General features: G+C 35.3%; 1 protein-coding gene across 1 annotated transcript in view; it reads right to left on the minus strand.

The window, feature by feature from the left end:
• Positions 1-21451, minus strand: part of SAMTOR (S-adenosylmethionine sensor upstream of mTORC1) — a 118473-nt gene that overhangs the window by 5541 nt on the left and 91481 nt on the right. Inside the window, exon 4 of the mRNA XM_004046071.3 lies at positions 7876-7990. Coding sequence (XP_004046119.1) covers positions 7876-7990 — 115 coding nt within the window. The remainder of the gene's footprint in view (positions 1-7875; positions 7991-21451) is intronic.

Here is a 21451-nt window from a genome sequence, read left to right on the forward strand (position 1 = left end):
TGGTATGGTCTGAAGTTTCTTCTTTTGTATATGGATACCCCTTTGTTTCAACACCATTGTGGAAAAGACTATGCTTTCCATCTTGGGCAAAAATCACGTATGTAAGTTTGGGCCTATTTGTGAACCATCTATTATATTTCACTGATATTCTTGAACATCAATACCATGCTGTCTTGAATACTGTAGCTTTATAATTTTGAAATCAGGTAGTGTTACTCTCCAACACTGTTTTTCTTCAAAGTTGTTTTGAGCTATTATTCTAGGTCCTTTGAATTTCCACACAGATTTTAGAGTAAGTTTTTCAATTTCTACAAAAAAGCCCACAAGAATTTTGATGAGGACTGCACTGACTCTATACAGACAGGGTCTCACTCTGTCACCTAGGCTGGAGTACAGTGGTGTGATCTTAGCTCACTGCAACCTCCACCCTCTGGGCTCAAGCAATCTTCCCACCTCAGGCTCCTGAGTAGCTGGGACCACAGGCGAGTGGCCACCATATCTGGCTAATTTTTCTATTTTTTTTTTTGTAGAGACAGGTTTTTGCCACATTGCCCAGGATGGTCTCGAACTTTTGGACTCCAACAATCCACTTGCCTAGGCCTCCCAAAATGCTGCGGTTACAGGTGTGAGCCACTGCACCCAGCTTAGGTCATCTTTACTTTCTCCTAATTTGTGGTTTGCAGCATGTGGATTTTTCTACTTTTGTCAGATTTATGAGCTACATATTTCATATATGCTCACATATAAAATAAACATTTCATATTTTTGATGCCAGAGTATGGTACTGTTTTTAATTAAAATTTCTGATTGGTTGCTGCTAGTATACACACACAAATTTCTGTATATTGATCTTGTCTCTTGCAACCTTGCTAAACTCATTTGTTAGTTTTAGGAGCTTCTTTGAAGATTACACAGAACAATCAAATAGATGATCGATGACACCTGTGAATACAGTTTTACTTCTTTCCAATGTGCATGCTGTTTATTGCTTTTTCTTGCTTTACTGAATTGTTAGAACCTCTAGTACAAATGCTAAATAGAAGCTGTAAGAGTAAACATCCTTATCTTGTTCTTGTGAGAAAAGCATTTTTCTTTCACCATTAAGGATGATGTTAGCTGGAGATTTTTCAGATACCCTTTATCAGGTTCAAGAAATTCCCTTAAATTCTGAGTTTTTTTTTTTTTTTAAATCAGGAAAGTCCAGATGTTGAATTTTGTCAAAGCTTTGTCAAATGCCTTTTCTGTGCCTACTGAAATGATCAAATGACTTTTTCTTTTTGAGTTGATACGATAGATTGTTTTTGAATTTTAAACCAATCTTGCATTCCTGAGATAAACCAAACTTGGCCATTATATATTATCCTTTTAAAATACCTTGTTGGATTCAATTTGCTAAAATTTTGTATAGAACATCTGTATCTACATTCATAAGGGATATGGATCTGTAGTTTTGTAACATTTGTCTGATTTTGATACCAGAGTAACAGCCTCATAGAATGAGTTGGGAAGTATTCCATCCATTTCAATTTTATGAAAGAGAATATATATAATTGGTATTATTTCTTCTGTAAATATTTGGTAAATTTTAACATGCAGGCATTAGTGCCTGGAATTTTCTTTGTGGGAAGGTTTTAAACTGCCAATTCATAATTTCTTCAATAGATTTAGGACCATTCATCTTATCTGTTTCTTCATGAATAAGCTTTGGTGGTTATGTCTTTCAAGGAACTGGTCCATTTGAATTGTCGAATTTATTGGCATAAAGTTGTTCAAAATATTTTCTTATCCTTCTAATGTTGGTAAAATCTGTCATGATGTTACCTTTTTCTCTTTACTTCTGATCAGTAGGCTAGAGTTTATAAATTTTATTCATCTACTCAAAGAACTAGCTTTTGCTTTCATTAATTTTCCCTATTTTTCTGAAAGTTTTCTATTTCATTTGATTTCTGCTCTGATCATTATTTCCTTTCTTGTACTTTGGATTTAATGCTCTTCTTTTTTCTTCTAGTTGAAAAGTTGATGTCATTGCTTTGAGACTGTTATCTAATAAAGGTGTTTAGTGCTATAATTTTCCCCTAAGTACTGCTTTTGTGACTTTAGTGACATCTATGCATTTTGATATCTTGTATTTTTATTTCAAAAAAGTTCCAATTTCCATTGTGAATTCTTCGCCAAGTGTTCAGTATACCCATTCTAGGAATTATTTAGAGGGGTGCTGAAATCTCTATAATTTTATCAATGTTTATGTTTCCTTGACAGTTTATCAGTTTTTGGTTTACATATTTGGAAGCTTTGTTATTAGGTGCATAGACCAAGTTTGGTTTAGGATTGTTATGTACTCTTGATTAACTGATCCTTTAATCATTATGGAATGGTCATTTTTATCCCTGATCATATTCTTTGCTCTGAAATATACTTTGTCTAATTTTAATGTAGCCATGCCAGCTTTCTTTTCTCCATCTTATTGCTTTCACTCTATTTGTGTCTTAATAATTGAAGTACATTTCTTATGGGCAACATATATTTGGGTCTTGGCTTTTTTCCCCCAATCTGCCAGTCTCTGCCTTTCAATTGGGGCATTTAGGCCATTTCTATTTAATGTGTTGATTGATGTGATTAGGTTTTAAATCTATAATCTTGCTACTTATTTTCTACTTGTCTCACTTGATTGTTGTTTCCCTTCCCCTCTTCCTTCATCTTTTGAATTAACTAAATTTTTTATGATTTTATTAGCCTTGTTGGCTGATTAGGTATAACTTTTATTTCAGCAGTTGCTTTAACTTATCAGTCTACTTTCAAGTGATATTACACCACTTAATGTAGAAGAACCTCAAAGTACTAATATTATCACAGTGGACTGGTTCCAGGAACCACTGTACATACCAAAATCCACGTTCAAGTCCTTTATATAAAATGGTATATTTGCATACACCCTATGCATATCCTCCCATATATTTTAAGTCATCTCTAGATTACTTATAATACTTAATGCAATGTAATGTTATGTAAATAGTTGTTATGCTATAGATTATTTTTATTGTTGTACTGTTAATTTTATTTATTGAGACAGGGTCTCCCTCTGTTGCCCAGGCTGGAGTGCAGTGGCACAATCTTGGATCACTGCAGCCTCAACCTCCAGGGCTCAAGCGATCCTCCCATCTGTCTCCTGAGCAGCTGGGACTACAAGTGCACCATGCGTGGCTAACTTTTTTATTTTTTGTAGAGATGGGGTCTTGCTGTGTTGCATAGGCTGGTCTCAAGCTCCTGGGCTCAAGCAGTCCTTCTGCGTTGGCCTCCCAAAGTGCTGGGATATTACAGGTGTAAGCCACCATGCCCTGCCGCAAATATTTTTGATCTGTGGTTGACTGCATCCACAGATGTGGAATCCAAGTATATGGAGGGCCAAGTATATTTCTGATTCTCTCATGTCACCCTTTATGCTGCTGTCATAAATTTTCATTTTATCTATATTAAAAACCCCACTCTATATCATTATTTTTGCTTAAGTTGTTGTATTAGTTTGCTAGTGCTGTTGTAACAAAGTACCATGAACTGGGTGGCTTAAACAATATAAATTTTCTCATAGTTCGGAGGCTTAGAAGTCTGAGGTCAAGATTGTGGGAAGATTTCTTCCTTTTGAGGGCTGTGAGGGAGAATCTAATCAATGCCTCTTGCCTTGCCTCTAGTGGTTTGCTGGCAATCTTTGGTGGTCTTTGGTTTATAGACGCATCTCTCCAATCTCTGTGTTCATCTTCATGTGACGTTCTCCCTGTGTGCTTGTTTCTGAGTTAAAATTTCTCCTTTTTATAAGGATACCAGAGTCTTATTGGACTAGGGGCCACTGTAATCACCCGTTTAATTTGATTACCTCTGTAAAGCTCCTATCTTCAAATAAAGTCACATCTTTAGAGTTAGAACTCCAACATATCTGTTTTAGGTTGACACAATTCAACCCGAAACAATGGTAAATTATCTTTAAAGAGGTTAAACAACAAGAGAAAATCTTTTCAGCTGTATAGTTATCACTTCTAGTATTCTTCATTCCTTTGTGTAGAGCCATATTTCTAACTGGCTAAAGCACTTCCACCTTAACATTTCTTATAATACAAGCTTGCTAATATTGAATTATTTCAGCTTTTACACATCTGAAGAAAATCGATTTCATCTTCATTTTTGAAAGACATTTTGGCTGGGTATAAAATTCTAGGTGACTTTTTCCTTCAGTACTTTAAGGTGTCTTTACAATTTCTGGAAGCTTTTAAGATTTTATCACTAGTTTTAGAAGTTTGATTTGATGTTCCTTGGTGTAATTTTCTTGATGTTTCTTTTGTTTGGGGTTTGTTGGGCTTCTTTGAATTTATGAGTTTAAAGCTTTAATTAAATTGGAAAGTTTTTGGCCATTTTTCAAATCCCCCACCTTTTGGGGGATTCCAATTACGCTTATATTTAGTTGCTTAGATTAGTATCACTGATGCTCTTCTATTTTAAAAATTTTCTGTTTCATTTTGGATAGCTGCTATTGTAGTATCTTCAATTTCCCTTTCCTTCTGCAACATCTAATATGCATTAATCCTATCCAGTATGCATCTTCACATCACACATTATAGTATCTGTCTTTAGAAGATAGATTTGGGTATTTTAAAATATCTTCCTATTTCTACTTAGCTTTTTATACAGTTTTGATTTTTTTAAATAATAAAACTGTATTGAAGCATAACACATATAACGAAAGAATATAAACTGTGTAAAAGTTTAGCTTAAGTAATTTTCCCAAACTGGTATTACCTCTATGTTAATGTCCCTGTTTCTGTGTCAGTTCAGGGTTGGTCATTGTTGGCTGATTTATCTCCTCACTGTGCGTCCTATTTTCTTGCTGCTTTGCATGGCTGTAATTTTTTTTGGATGCTAGACATGGTGAATTTTACCTTGGTGGGTTCTACATAACTATGGATTGTTATAAATATTCCTGAACTGTGTTCTGGGATGTAGTTAAGAAACCTGGAGACAATCTGAAGTTTTTGGGTCTTACTTTTAAGATTTGTTACATGGGACTAGAGCACTAGTGTTTAGTCTAAGGCAAATTATTCTCCATTATTGAGGTAAGACCCTTCTCTGTGTACTCTATTAAATGTCTGTGAATCTTGAATGCTCCAGTATGGCTGATGGGAACAGGTACAATATTAATACTTCTCTGTGTGAGTGCTGGCCACTGTAATCTCTAAGCCTTTTGGACAGTACCTTATCCAGCCTCATGTAGTTTTCTCATATACATGTGTCCTGATTTGTACTCAGCTGAGTATTCAAAGGGGACCTTTTGCAGGCCTCTGGAGTTTTCCCTCTATGGCTTTCTTATTTTCAGTAGATCATTCTAGAAACTCTAGCTGCCTCGGTCTCCTAGGACTCTCAACTCCCTAGGACTCTTCACAACTCACAGAATCACCTGAACTCTTGTTGGGTTTCTCCCTGTGCTATATCCTGGAAACTCTCTCAAGGCAATATCCTAGAGTAATTGTAGGGCTTGTCTCATTTGTTTTCCATCTCTCAGAGATCACTGTCCTTCATTACCTGATGTGCAGTGTCAAAATTATTTCAAATATTTTGTTGGTTTAAGTGGAAGAGGATAAAGCTGGTCTATCTTATCCCATCTTGGCTGGAAGAGTAAGTCCCTTTACTCTGTTTTAAAATCAGTTATAGGATTCTGAACTGTGAAACTCTGATTCTACTACTTAAGTTATGTATAGCTGTCTTTTGTCTTCCCTGGTGACTATACAATTCAGTGTTTATAACCCTATCCATAAATAGATTTAATATTAAGCTTAAGGATCAGATCAAATGGTCATGGTGTCTCAGCAGTCCCTGAAGAACATCTCTCATGTATATCTTGAGGAAGGAAGGGAAGATAATCCATGCATGAAGCCACTTGGGCTTTAAAACTAGTTCCTGATGGCACAGAACTTCTCTGCAGTGGTAAGCTAAGAACAGTGATTTTATAATAGAGAAAACGAAAGTAGAAATAACAGTAACGGTTTTAGGACTTGCTTGTTCCTTGATGTTATACAGATTTAATCATGCTCATCAAAATGACTCATAATCAAAGGTTCATATGAAAGTTAAATCTTCATGCAGGAACTTACCAGTAGTAACAACAAACATTTATTTAGCAGGCACTGTATAAGAGCTACTATGCTTGGTGCTTTACATACTTTTTTTTTTTTCAAGAAAACATTACAACAACCTATGAAATGTGGTCTACTACTAACCCCATTATACAGATGAGAAAACTGAGGATCAGAGACTAGAAAATGGTGATGGAGAGGTTCAAACCTAGGCTGGAAACATGATTCTATTCTTTTATTTAAAAAAGTATTAAATATACTAGGCACTCTTCTAGGTACTGGGAATACAGCAATAGAGGGAAAAAATCCCTAATAACTAATATATTAATACTCTAATCCATACTTTAAAAATAACATTAAAATGCATTTTGTAAATATTTAAATGCATTTTGTAAAAATTTTTGTGTCTAGAGTTCTATCAAGAGTAAAATGGTAAACATAATGAATTAATGTTATTCTGGAAAAAAAGTCTTTTTCTGATATAAATAATGTGCCTACTTTAGAGTTATCTATCTTTAAAAAATGCCTTTAACACAAACTCTTGGCATCACATGATTAAGGTAAAAGAAAGTTCAAGCTGGCTGGGTGCAGTAGCTCATGCCTGCAATCCCAGCACTTTGGGAGGTTGAGGCAGGTGGATCACCTGAGGTCAGGAGTTCGAGACCAGCCTGACCAACATGGTGAAACCCTGTCTCTACCAAAAATACAAAGTTAGCTGGGCGTGGTGGTGCATGCCTGTAATCCAGCTATTTAGGAGGCTGAGGCAGGAGAATCACTGGAACCCGGGAGGCATAAGTTGCAGTGAGTGATCATGCCACTGCACTCAAGCCTGGGCAACAAGAGCAAAACTCCATCTTAAAAAGTTCAAGCTGATAAGGTGATCCTGCTTCACTGAATTGAAATGATAGTGTCATAATAACTGACCCACAGGAAATGTTCTCAAAAGAAAGGATAGTGTCTATCATTTATTGAGTTCTTATAATGTACCAGGCCAAGTGTTAAGTAGTTTCATCGACTCAAGTACAAACAAGCTGGATTTAATAAAGTTCTGGCTGATGCCAAAGCCCTTGCCTCTTTCTACTATTCCATAATGGCTCTACAACACTGTATATTTCAGAAAGAGATGCATTAAAAGAAAATAATAAACCAAATATAACAAAATGCAAAACCCAAACACTACAGCTATGTGGAATTCTGTAATCTACTGAAGTTTCTTTTTTTTTTTTTTAGATGGAGTCTCACTGTGTCACCCAGGCTGGAGTGCAGTGGCGCGATCTCGACTCACTGCCACCTCAGCCTCCTGGGTTCAAGCGATTCTCCTGCCTCAGCCTCCTGAGTAGCTGGGATTACAGGTGCCCGCCACTACGCCCAGCTACATTTTTTTTTATTTTTTAGTAGAGACGGGGTTTCACCATGTTGGCCAGGCTGGTCTCAAACTCCTGACCTCAGGTGATCCACCCATCTTGGCCTCCTAAAGTGTTGGGATTACAGGAGTGATCCACCATGCCCAGTTGAAGTTTCTTAATTGCAATGATTTTGCTCTAACATAGTTTTAGATTATGGCTATTTAGATGATAAAGAAAATAAAGACAATATTTGGTTAAATGCTCAATTTTTCACAAAATGTATTTAGTTTTGAAATCTCTCCTCAATGGGTACACAGGAAATACATTTGCTATTTTAGGGATGCAAAAGCAGTGCTTTTCTTTTGTAAATATACATGTAAAATATTAAAGTCCAAAAACAAAACTATGCATACCTCTACAGCAGGTACAATATCTATGCCAACAGTTAGAAATTCTTCAAACTTCAGAAATGGGTTAAAGCAGCTGCCAACATCAAGTAATCTGATTTTTCCTGAGGCTTGTAGCAACCTAAAGACAGATATTTTATAAGAACAAAATCAAATATGAGAATATAAGAAATCACATAGATTATCGGTTCTTTAACTTTTTGGTCTCAGGACCCTCTTACACATTTAAAAATTACTGACGGCCCCAATGAGCTTTCATTTCTGTGAGTTATATCTATTAATAATGATCATATTTGAAGTTAAGATGAACAAGTCTTAAAAATATTCATTTATTAGACTTAAAAAGGATAGTAAAAAAGTACAGCCTTGTTTTATATATATTTACTTATTTAATTTTTTAAAAATTGAGACAAGGTCTTGCTGTATTGCCCAGGCTGGTCTTGAACTCCTGAGCTCAAGTGATCCTCCAGCCTCAGCTCCCAAAGTACTGGGATTAGAGGCGTGAGCCACTGAGCCTGGCTCCCCCACCCCCAACCCCCATTTTTTAAAAATATATTTTTTCAAGTCTCTAATGTCTGGCTTAATTGAAGATGAATGAATTCTAATATCTGCTTTTGCATTCAGGCTGTTGCAACATCACATGCTATGTAGTCTCTGGAAAACTCCACTCTACACTGAGAGTGAGAGCAAAAAACAAATGAGAATCTGTAACAATATGTAATACTATACACACTACTAGTCATTCTTACCCTTATTGGGCTATGGTTAAGGAGTTCTCGAATCAGAAAGGCTAAGACCATAACCTGACTCTGACCCTTAAAATGTAATACGGGGATAATAGTGCTATTTACCCTTAGACTTTTTCCCGGAATTAATAAGATAATACATTTAATACTTGACCCTATGCCTAGTACATGGTAAGTGCTCAAAAAGTGGTAGATATCATTGCTCACTATTACCATGTTATATAAAAAATTTGTATTTCTTCCACTAATGATCTTCCCTAGTAAAAGCAGAATTTGCTATATGCTAAATTCTGTAGTATAGATTCTAGTAAACTGAGTAGCAAAACATTTCTGAGAGTCTTAAAAAAATATACTTCTTATAAATTGAATTTTCTTTCTCAATGAAGTATCCTAAACCATTCAAGTTACTTCAACATTATGGAACAATCACCAATAACTTAATCATATCATGGATTAGATTAATAACTGATCAATTCTCAGTAATATACTAAGCCTATTTCAAATTATTTGGCTTCGCTCCTTAATTTTTTATTTGCATAAAATATACACAGTTTAAAGAACAGTCACTCAGTGAGTGACCATGTAATTACCACTCAGGTCAAGACATAATGACTGCATCCTGGAAACATGACCCTCCCTGATGACATCCCCCACACCTTTATTTTAGGTAGTCACTATCCCTATTTTAGTCACTTATCCTTAAGTACCTACGAATGAATGTCTACAGTTTAGTTTTACACTACATTTTGTAACTTGCTGCTTTCATTTGCTGTTGTTTTTGAGTTGTTTGTGCTTCTATAATTCACTTTTACTGCTGTACAGTAGTACACTTAAGACTTTTATTAGCATGGCATTAAGTCTAAAGATGACTTAAGGAGAATTAACATCTTTACAATATTCAATCTTCAAACTCATGAACATGAATAGTTATCCATTTACTTAAAAAACTGTCAATAGTTTTGACCATTTTCTCTAAAAAGTTCCCTCACATCTTTTGTTGGAGTTATATTCCTTGGTATTTCCTAGTTTTTGATGCTTTTATTATCTTTTTTCCCATGGATACACTTTACTGTGTTTTTTTTTTTTCAATTTCATTTTTTATTGTTGGTTACAGATGCAATTGACTTGGATACAATAATCCCCCCTTATCTGGTGTTTCACCTTTTGTGGTTTCAGTTACCCGCAGTTAACCATGGTCTGAAAATGCTCAACAGAAAATTCCAGAAATAAACCAATTCATGAGATTTAAATTGCGTGACATTCTGAGTAGCATGGTAAATTCTCACACCGTCAGACCCAGGACACAAATCACATCTATTTGTCCAAAGTATCCACGCTTTTTGCATTAGTCATTAACAGGATATCTTATGATCCTGATATCTAACAATTGACACAGGCATGGCTTCATGATCTAGGATTACTGAAAGCAGGTGATCCTCCTCCTCCTGATGTATGGTCAGAAGGTCAACAGTAGCCTAATGCTAAGTCACAATACCTATGTCATTCACCTCACTCCATCCCACTGTATGGGCATTTTATCATCTCACATCATAAGGGTAAGTGAAGTACCATAAGACACTTTGAGATACCATACCCAAATACTTTAAAAATTATGTGAGTAAGTGAAGTACAATAAGATACTTTGAGATACCATACTCATGTAATTTTTATAGCATTTTGTTATAATTGTTCTATTTTATTGTTATTCTTATTGTGCCTAACTTACAAATTAAACTTTATCATGGGTATGTATATATAAAAACATAGTATGTATAGGATTCAGTAATGTCTGTGGTTTTAGGCCTCCATGGGGGGTGTCAGCATGTACTCTCTGTGAAGAAGGGGTGGCTACTATGCATTATTTTTTTTAGATCCAGCAGCTTTACTAAATTTATCTCGATTGTTTATCTGTATATTATTTTGTGTACTCTAGGTACATAAGTTCCTAATCTGTGAAAAATGACATTTGTGTTTCATCCTCTCCTATCACCCACCTACCCATCCATTTTTTACCCCCTTACCACTCTGCTGAGGACTTCCAATATGTTGGTAGATAGAAGTGGGCAAGTGGATGGACATTATTAATCTTACATCAGAAGGAACATTCCAGTGTTTCACCATTAAATGTAATAACTGGTATAGGTTTTAGATACTACCCTTGATAAAGTTGAAGTTCCTTTTTTATAAACTTTTATTTTAGGTCCAGGGGTACATGTACAGGTTACACAGGTAAACTACGTGTCTCAGGAGTTTGGTGTTTAGGGAGTTTGGTGTACTGATTATTTTGTCACCCAGGTAATAAAGATAGTTCCCAATAGGTAGTTTTTTTTATTCTCTCCCTTCTCTGTCTCCACCCTTAAGTAACTGCCAGTGTATGTTGTTTCCCTCTTTGGGTCCATGTGTTCTCATCACTTAGCTCCCACTAACAAGTGAGAACATGAGGTATGTAGTTTTCTGTTCCTGAATTAGTTTGCTGAGGATAATGACCTCCAGCTCCATCCATGTTGCTAAAAACGACATGATTTCATTCTTTTTTATGGCTGCATAGTATTCTATGGTGTATATGTACCATGTTTTCTTTATCCAGTCTACTGCTGTTGGGCATTTAGGTTGATTCCATGTCTTTGCTATTGTGAATTGTGCTGTGATGAACACATGTGTGCATGTGTCTTTATTGTAGAATGATTTATAGTCCCTTGGGTGTATACCCAATAATGGGGGATTGCTGAGTCTAGTGGTAATTTTGTTTTAAGTTCTTTGAGGAATTGCTACACTGCTTTCCACAATGGCTGAACTCATTTACATTCCCACCAGCAGTGTATTAGCATTCCCCTTTCTCCACAACCTTGCCAGCAGCTGTTATTTTTTGACTTTTTAATAATAGCCATTCTGATGCCTGTGAGATGGTATCTCACTGTGGTTTTGATTTGCATTTCTCTAACGTTTAGTGATGTTGAGCATTTTTTCATATGCTTGTTGGACACGTTTGTCTTCTTTTGAGAAGTGTCTGTTCATGTCCTTTGCCTACTTTTTAATGGGGTTGTTTTCTGCCTGCAAATTTGTTTAAGTTCCTTATAGATGCTGGATATTGGACCTTTGTCACATGCATGGTTATATTTTCTCCCATTCTGTAGGTTGTCTGTTTATTCTGTTGACAGTTTCTGTTGCTGTGCAGAAGCTCTTTAGTTTAAGTAGGTCCCACTTGTCAATGTTTTTGTTAAAATTACTTTTGGCATCTTTGTCATAATCTTTTCCAGGTTTTATGTCCAGAATGGTATTTCCTAGGTTATCTTCCAAGGTTTTTCTAGTTTAACATTTAAGTCTTTTTAACTGATCTTGAGTTTATTTTTGTGTATGGTGTAAGAAAGAGGTCCAGTTTCAATCTTCTGCATATGGCTAGTTATCCCAGCACCATTTATTGAATAGCGAGTCCTGTCCCCATTGCTTTGGTCAACTTTATCGAAGATCAGATGGTTGTAGGTTTTATTTCTGGGTTCTCTATTCTGTCCATTGGTCTGTGTGTCTGTTTTGGTACCAGTACCATGCTGTTTTGTTTACTGTAGCCTTGTAGTATTATTTGAAGTTGGGTAACGTGTGATGCCTCCAGCTTTGTTATTTTTGCTTAGAATTGCCTTGGTGATTTGGGCTCTTTTCTGGTTCCATATGAATTTTAAACTAGTTTTTCTTAATTCTGTGAAGAATGTCATTGGTAGTTTGATGAAAATAGCACTGGATCTGTAAATTGCTTTGACAGTATGGCCATTTCAACAATAATGATTCTTCCTATCCATGAGCATGAAATGTTTTCTATTTGTTTGTGTCATCTCTGATTTGAGCATTGTTTTGCAATTCTTGTTGCAGAGATTTTTCACCTCCCTGATTAGCTGTATTCTAGGTATTTTATTCTTTTTGTGGCAATTGTGGACGGGGTTGTGTTCTTGATTTGGCTCTCAGCATGAATGTTGTTGATGTATAGGAATGCTGCTGATTTTTGTACATTTATTTTGTATCCTGAAACTTTGCTGAAGTTGATCATCAGATCTGGGAGCTTTTAGCAGAGACTATGGGGTTTTCTAGATATAGAATCATGTCATCTGCAAACAGGGATAGTTGGACTTCTCCGCTTCTATTTGTTCTTTTATTTCTCTTGCCTGGTTGCTCTGGCCAGGACTTCAGGAAATCATTTTTATGCTTAGCTAGGGTGGTTTTTCCTTTTTTGACACAAATCCACGTGGAATTTTATCAAATGCATTCTATATATTTGTGCAGATATGACTAATCTATGTGGTAGAAAAAAATTCATTAATTGTATAGTGTCAAATCAATCTTGCATTCTTTGGAAGGTCCTAATTTGGTTTCTATATATTATTCTTTTCATAATCTGAGGATTTGTTTTATATGTCTGTGTTATATATACAGTAAATTCTGGCTACTTGTGGTCATTTGGTTCTATAAAGTGGCCATGAATGTTGAATTAGTGAATGCTAAACAATGGCTCTTATGGAAACTACAGGATTAGGTCTCTGGTCACAACATTTTCATCAATACATACCTTGAATTTATATGTTTCTGTTTAAAAGCACTGCATTTAATACATATTGTTGATGCATTAACATTGAAGTCGTGGCCAACAGCACTATAACTCATGCCTGAAGGAAGCTTACATAACACATGTATTTTCTTTGTTAAGGCACAATACAGCATTCTTGTGCTCAGGAACACTAGACTTCAACACCATATGTGGGGGTTGTTTTAAAAGCAAAGACATCAACAAAAAGCACAAACAAAAAAGGTAACACCAAATAGGCTGTGAAAAGGGTGTTTGTGTGAGAGAGCGGAAACAAGGCATAGCTCACCTTGTTGGACCTCAGTTGGGAGGTTTATGTGTAGAATGAGTCAAATTTTTTGCCACAAGTATTGATTGTAGGGTTACAAGTAAGTAAGTTTTAGTAAGTTAGGTAATTCACAGACAGGGAATTTACAAATGAGAATTGACTGTGTGTAGGTATTTTCAGGATTTTACATCTATGTTTATAAGTGGGCAAGTTTGTTAATCATGTTGTTCAAATATTTGATAGTCTTACTTTTTGAATGTTTCCTCAATCTTCCACCATTAAGAAAAAAAAACAGAATAATCTCTGCAAATTGATTTAAAGCTATTTTGTTATTTTCATATATGTTTATTTTTGCAAAAAAGAAACCTAGAAAGGATAAACCAGAAACTAATAAAACCTCAGAAGATTTGGAACAAGGTGGATGCTTTAAGTATGAGATGGGATGTCTGAGTATACCGTTCATTGTAGTTTTGACTTTTGAAAGTTGTTAATGTTTTACACATTCAAAAAACAAAACCACTATAAACTAATGAATCTAGTTAAATGTCAAATAACACAGAAGGAAAACCAATAATTCAATACCATTTGAGCATACTATTCTGAAGACAATAATCTTGATGGGTAATATTCTAAGGACAAAAAAAAAGAACTGCAAAAATATCCTGAATTTTAATGTTTGTTGTTGTGGTAGTGCTGATATAGTCATCTTGAAATTATTTTGTGTGTCTTGAAGAGCTGAGCAAATAGCAAATAAACTAAAGTTGCTGAGAGATACAAACTCAGAATGAGGGAATGGAGGGAAAAAAACCCTGCAGTGATGGATTAGAATTAGAGGTTTCATAAGAAAGGATGTCAAAGCAGTGACACCACAGTAACAAAAAGCATATCTAATACTCAGAATTTGGCTTCTAAATACCGTTCTCTCACTAAAAGGAACCTGTACTACTTAGAGGAACAGCTTATGCCAGGGTTGAAGCAGAGAAAGTATATGGTAAGCCTCGATGATCTTATTGTACAAGAAAGTAAAGCACTGCTCAAACACTATGAAAAGGTAAAAGAAACTACTTTAAAGGCATTTCCACTGGCCTAATTTGGGATGATTTCACCATCATAAGAATGAACTTTAACACAATGATTTAAAATCTGAGTCTACAGGTACTTAAATAAGAAAGGGGGAGAAAGGGAAAGATGTTTTTACAAAAGAATGCCAACCAATATATTTGAGCAAGATAGAAATTAATCACCATTTTGCAACCACTGTAATAAAAACAACTTGATTTAGGCAAGACCACTAATGGATGCTAAAGCCACTGGTGAAAACAGAAACTTCACTTGGTGTTTATGTATATAATTCACTCCACAAATTACAGACTAAAGGTACTTGGGAGGAATCTGGTAGACATCACCTTAGTCAAAAGATCAAACATCACTGAAAACGGGACAAATTGACATTTGTCCCTGAGTGATGCCCTGAGAACCCAATATCACCTATGTAGCATGCTTACCAGAAACATTAATGTAATCACAGGGAGTTTTCTGTATTAATGCAGTCCAAGAGATATTTAACTAGATACTATATGTAATCTTTGATGAATCCTGAATCAAACAACCATCAAAAATAAATCTCCCCAAAACAACTATAGATTTGTCTGTCATTTTTCATTATATATATGAAGTGTTAATAAATTTCATTATTTATTCAATATTTGTTTCATATATGCATGCGATACTATTAGGCACAAATTAAAAATTGTTATATTTTCCTACTAAATCACACCTTTTATCACAAAAAATGTCTCCTTTATCTCTAGCAATGATACTTACTCTAAAGCCTCATGTTTTGGATATCTCTCATAAGAGCATAAATTGGATTTTTATATTCAGAGTCTGACAATCTATGTTTTAATTGGAATATTTTGATCTGTTATATTACTTTTGCACTTTCTATCTGCTCTACCTATTCTATGTTTCTTTTCTCACACTCTGTACTTTCTTTGGAATCACACTGGAAGTTTTAACAACACCCAGAGATTCTGATTTAATTGAGGGGTACGATGGAGTCTGGGCATTATGATTTTCAAAAGCTCCCTAGGTGAATGTATTGTATAGCTAAAGTTGAGAACTGGTTTTAGATTTTTCCTTTTTAAATCTTAATAATTCCATGTTTTTGATTTTGCTAATTTGAAAATTTTACATTGCCTTTGTCTTCACCCAGACCATACAAAACCTTGAGAACACTTAAAATTCTGTTAACCACATAAATTAGTCATTTTGTGTATTTCAATTTTATTATTATTACTGGTGTATATCTGTTTAGACTTTCCATTTGGGATCACTTTTTTTCTGCCTGAAAGATAGCTTTAGAATTTCTTTTAAGTGAGGTTTGGCTTTCCCATTCTCGCCTCTCCTTCTGCAACTCCAATAAAGATGTAAGTTATACTTCATTTTTATCTTCTGTCTTTAACCATTTTATTTTTTTTATTTTACATTTTCTTGTCTGTGTGAGGCAAGACAAGATAATAATGTTATCTGGATGATAATGTTTCCTAGTTTGATAATTCCTCTTCAATTCATTCCATATACTGAGTTTATTTTAAATAATTTTGGCTTTCCAAATGGCTAGTCTTTAAAGTTTCTATTTCCCGTAGAAATTTTCAAGCAACTCTTTTCTCTAAAATAGCATCATCCCTGGGATGCAAGGCTGGCTCAACATACGCAAATCAATAAATGTAATCCATCACATTAACAGAACCACATGATTATTTCAATAGATGCAGAAAAGGCCTTTGATAAAATTCAACACCCCTTCATGCTAAAAACTCTCAATAAACTAGGTATTGGTGGAACATATCTCAAAATCATAAGAGCTATTTATGACAAACCCACAGCCAATATCATACTGAATGGGCAAAAACTGGAAGCATTCCCTCTGAAAACCGGCACATGACAAGGATGCCCCCTCTCACGACTCCTATTCAACAAAGTATTGGAAGTTCTGGCCAAGGCAATCAGGCAAGAGAAAGAAATAAAGGGTATTCAAATAGGAAAAGAGGAAGCTAAATTGTCTCTTTGCAGATAACATGATTGTATATTTAGAAAACCCCATCGTGTCAGCCCAAAATCTCCTTAAGCTGATAAGCAACTTCAGCAAAGTCTCAGGATACAAAATCAGTGGGCAAAAATCACAAGCATTCGTATACACCAATAATAGACAAACAGAAAGCCAAATCATGAGTGAACTCCCATTCACAATTGCTACAAAGAAAATAAAATACCTAGCAATACAACTTACAAGGGATGTGAAGGACCTCTTCAAGGAGAACTACAAACCACTGCTCAAGGAAATAAGAGGACACAAACAAACGGAAAAACATTCTATCCTAATGGATAGGAAGAATCAATATTATGAAAATGGCCATACTGCCCAAATTTACAGATTTAATGCTATCCCCATCAAGCTACTACTGACTTTCTTCACAGAATTAGAAAAAACCACTTTAAATTTCATATGGAACCAAAAAAGAGCCCATATAGCCAAGACAATCCTAAACAAAAAGAACAAAGCTGGAGACATCACACTACCTGACTTCCAACTATACTAGAAGGCTACAGTAACCAGAACAGCATGGTAGTGGTACCAAAACAGAGATACAGACCAATGGAAAAGAACAGAGGCCTCAGAAATACCACCACACATCTACAACCATCTGATCTTTGACAAACCTGACAAAAACAAGCAATGTGGAAAGGATTTCCTACTTAATAAATGGTGTTGGGAAAACTGGCTAGCCATATGCGAAAAACTGAAACTGGACACCTTCCTTACACCTTATACAAAAATTAACTCAAGATGGATTAAAGACTTAAACTTAAGACCTAAAATGATAAAATAGCTTGTTTTATAAATTGTGATTCATAATTCTAATATACAAAGCCTTTATAGGTCTGTTCTTGCTGCCTCTGCTGACTTTAGGTCATACCTTGTTTTCATACATGCTTAGTAATGATTTTTACTATAAGCAATTTACATTTCCTGAAAAATTATTTATGAAAATTCTTTGAGTAGAAGTCTCTTTGCTGTGTCAGGCTACCTGGAGTACCACCAGTTTAGGGCCACTTTCAACTAAATAAATACAAGGTTTAAAATTTTGTGGACCCACTTTGCAGATATGAATTTGTGCTTGGGATATACTATGGTTTCAACCTGTTCAGGGTCTGTCTGCTTTGGATGAAGGAATAGATTTACTTCTGGTTCACCAAATTGAGAAAGCAGCTGTTTGGAGATTCAATTCTATAAGAGGAGTGTAAAAGCCAACGCTCAAGTTTGCCAGTTTGGACCAATGCTCTCAGCTCAACAGAAGCTTTGTGCTTTGCTTACTTTTCTGGCTTCCTGCCATCATTTGGATTTTGGCCTTATCAGTTCTTACCTAAGAAGATTTATCCATCATTTTAAAAAAGTTTTCAGTTTGGGAGATTGGTTAGAATATCTAGATAATCATATTCCAGTTTAACTTTTAAAGTAAAATAAGTAAACAGATAAAATTATCTTAGTCTAAGTAGTCAGCATAAAATCAGTTTGTGACAACAGTCAATAGTTATGAAAGTGTATGTAAATAAACAGTAGTAGTGTTTTGTTACTGTTCATTGATGTGAAAGTACTGTATTACATGAACATTAAGTATGCTAAAGATAATAGACTTTGAATATCTATTAAAAGACTGTACTTTCTTCATCAAAAAAGGCTAGAGGGCCAATCTTAAGTGATCTTAACTGATACACTTTACTTCCACATTAATATATGCAATGCACATAGCAGGAGAACCTAACTTGAGAATCAATCCCTCATTAAATTATTAAAAAACGAAAACTATAGAGAAGTGCTTGTTATAACACAAGAGGAACTACCTGAAAATGCATGTTCAGTTGCTTAAATGTTTTCAAACAAATAAAACTTCTTTGCCAATTATAACTTAAATTCAGCAAATATTTAAATCATCTAATGAATAAATTTGAGTCTTGAAAGATTGTATCATACAACCATGTGTACCTTCTTCCTCTAAGTCAAAGGTTTTAAAATAATTTTTGGACCCTCAAACCCCTTTAAGCAGTCTGAAGACAGATCCCTTTTCAAAATGCTTTCAGAAATGCATGAATAAATCAAATCACAAAATTAGTTATCCTGAAATAGTTATCATACTATTACAAGAAAAACAAAGCTATGATATAGTAACAAGTGTTTCTTTAGTAACACATTAAATAATGAGGATTCAGCAATGTAATGACTACCACAATTTCTAAGTAGTGATGAGAATAAGTATTCTGATATATATAACTACAATATGATACAAATATCTGTAATTTCTCTAAGTAATAAAGTCATAGATACTAGTTTTGCTGCCTACATTCATAAAAGAAAGAATTGCTAAATTTTAATTGGAGTGAAACTAGAAAACTAGAAGAGACCGATAAATTCCTGAACACATATCCCCTTCCAAGACTGAACCAGGAAGAAATTCATTCCCTGAACAGACCAATAATGAGCTCTACAGTTGAATCAGTAATAAGTAGCCTACCAAACAAAAAATGCCCAGGACCAGATGGATTCACAGAATTCTACAGCTGTAGAATTCTACAAAGAGCTGGTACCACTCCTACTGAAACTATTCCCAAAGACTGAGGAGGAGGGACTCCTCCCCAACTCATTCTATGAAGCCAGCATCATTCTGATACCAAACCTGGCAAAGAAAACAAAAAAAGAAATATCCTTGATGAACACTCATGCAAAAATCCTCAACAAAATACTTGCAAACCAAATCCAGCAGCACACTGAAAAGCCAATCCACCACCGTCAAGTAGGCTTTATCCCTGGGAAGCCAGGTTGGTTCAACATATGCAAATCAATAAATGTGACTCATCACATAAACAGAACTAAAGACAAAAACCACATGATCATCTCAATAGATGCAGAAAAGGCTTCTGATAAAGTCCAACATCCCTTCATGTTAAAAACTCTCAAACTAGGCACTGAAGGAATATACCTCAAAATAATGAGTCATCTATGAGATACTCACAGCCAACATTATACTGAATAGGCAAAAGCTGGAAGCACTCCCCTTGAAAACCAGCACATGACAAGGATGCCCTCTCACCACTCCTATTCAACATAGTACTGGGAGTCCTGTCCAGAGCAATCGGATAAGAGAAAGAAATAAAGGGCATCCAAATATAATAGAGAGGAAGTCAAACCATCCCTATTTGCTGATGACATGATGATCCTGTATTTAGAAAACATCATGGTCTTGGCCCAAAAGCACCTTCTGCTGATAAACAACTCAAGCAAAGTTTCAGGACACAAAAATCAATGTACAGGAATCACTAGCATTTCTATACACCAGGAAGGCAATCCCATTCACAATTGGCATAAAAAGAATGAAATACCTAGGAATATGGCTAACCCGGAAGGTGGATGATCTCTAGAATGAGAATTACTGCTCAAAGAAATCAGAGACAACACAAACAAATGGAAAAACATTCCATGCTCATGGATAGGAAGAATCAATATTGTTAAAATGGCCATATTGCCCAAAGCAATTTACAGAGTCAATGCTATTCCCATCAAACTACCAATGACATTCTTCACAGAACTAGAAAAACTATTTTAAAATTCATATGAAACCCTAGAAAAGTACCCAAATTGCCAAGGCAATCCTAAGCAAAATGAACAAAGCTGGAGTCATCACATTATCCAACTTCAAATGATACTACAAAGCTGCCACAGTAAACAAAACAGCATGGTACTGGTAGACAGACGCATAGACCAATGGGACAGAATAGAGAGCCCAGAATAAAGCTGCACACCTATGACCATCTGATTTTTGACAAAGCTGACAAAAACAAGCAATGGGGAAAGGACACTGAATAAATGGTGCTGGGATCAGTGGCTGGCCCTATGCAGAAGATTGAAACTAGACCCCTTCTTGACACCATATACAAAAATCAACTCAAGATGGACTGAAGACTTAAATGTAAAACTTAAAACGATAAAAACTTTGGAAGACAACCTGGGCAACACCATTCTGGACATAGGAATATGCAAAGGTTTCATGACTAAGATGTGAAAAGCAATCGCAACAAAAGCAAAATTTGACAAAGGGGATCTAATTAAACTTAAAAGCTTCTGCACAGCAAAAGAAACTACCAACAGAGTAAACAGACTAGCTATAGAATGGGAGAAAATATTTACAAACTATGCATTGACAAAGGTCCAATATCCAGCATCTATAAGGAACCTAAACAAATTTACAAGAAAAACAACCCCATTATAAAAAGTGGGCAAAGGACATAAACAGACACTTCTCAACAGAATACATACATGTGGCCAACAAGTATATTTAAAAAAGCTCAATATCACTGATCATTAGAGAAATGCAAATAAAAACCACAATGAGATACCATCTCACACAAGTCATAATGGTTATTATTAAAAAGTCAATAACAGATGCTGGTGAGTTTGTGTAGAAAAGAAAATGCTTATACACTGCCAGTGGGAGTGTAAATTAGTTCAACCGTTGTGGAAAGCAGTGTGGCGATTCCTCAAATAGCTAAAGCAGAAATACCATTTTACCTAGCAATCCTATCACTGGCTGTATACCCAAAGGAATACAAATCATTTTACCATAAAGACACATGCACATGTATGTTCACTGCAGCACTACTGACAGTAGCAAAGACATGGAATCAACCTAAATGCCCATCAATGGTAGACTGGATAAAGAAAATGGAATAGTATTGCAGTCATAAAAAAAGAACAATATAATGTCCATTGCAGGAACATGGATGGAGCTGGAGGCCATCATACTTAGCAAACTACTGCAGGAACAGAAAACCAAATAGTGCATGTTCTCACTTATAAGTGATGAGAACGTACGGATATAAAGAGGGAAACAACAGACACTGGGGCCTATTGAGGGTAGAGGTTGGGAGGAGGAAGAAGATCAGAAA

The sequence above is a fragment of the Gorilla gorilla genome, chromosome 6 (assembly GCF_029281585.2).
Source record: "Gorilla gorilla gorilla isolate KB3781 chromosome 6, NHGRI_mGorGor1-v2.1_pri, whole genome shotgun sequence".
Taxonomy (NCBI): Eukaryota; Metazoa; Chordata; class Mammalia; order Primates; family Hominidae; genus Gorilla; species Gorilla gorilla.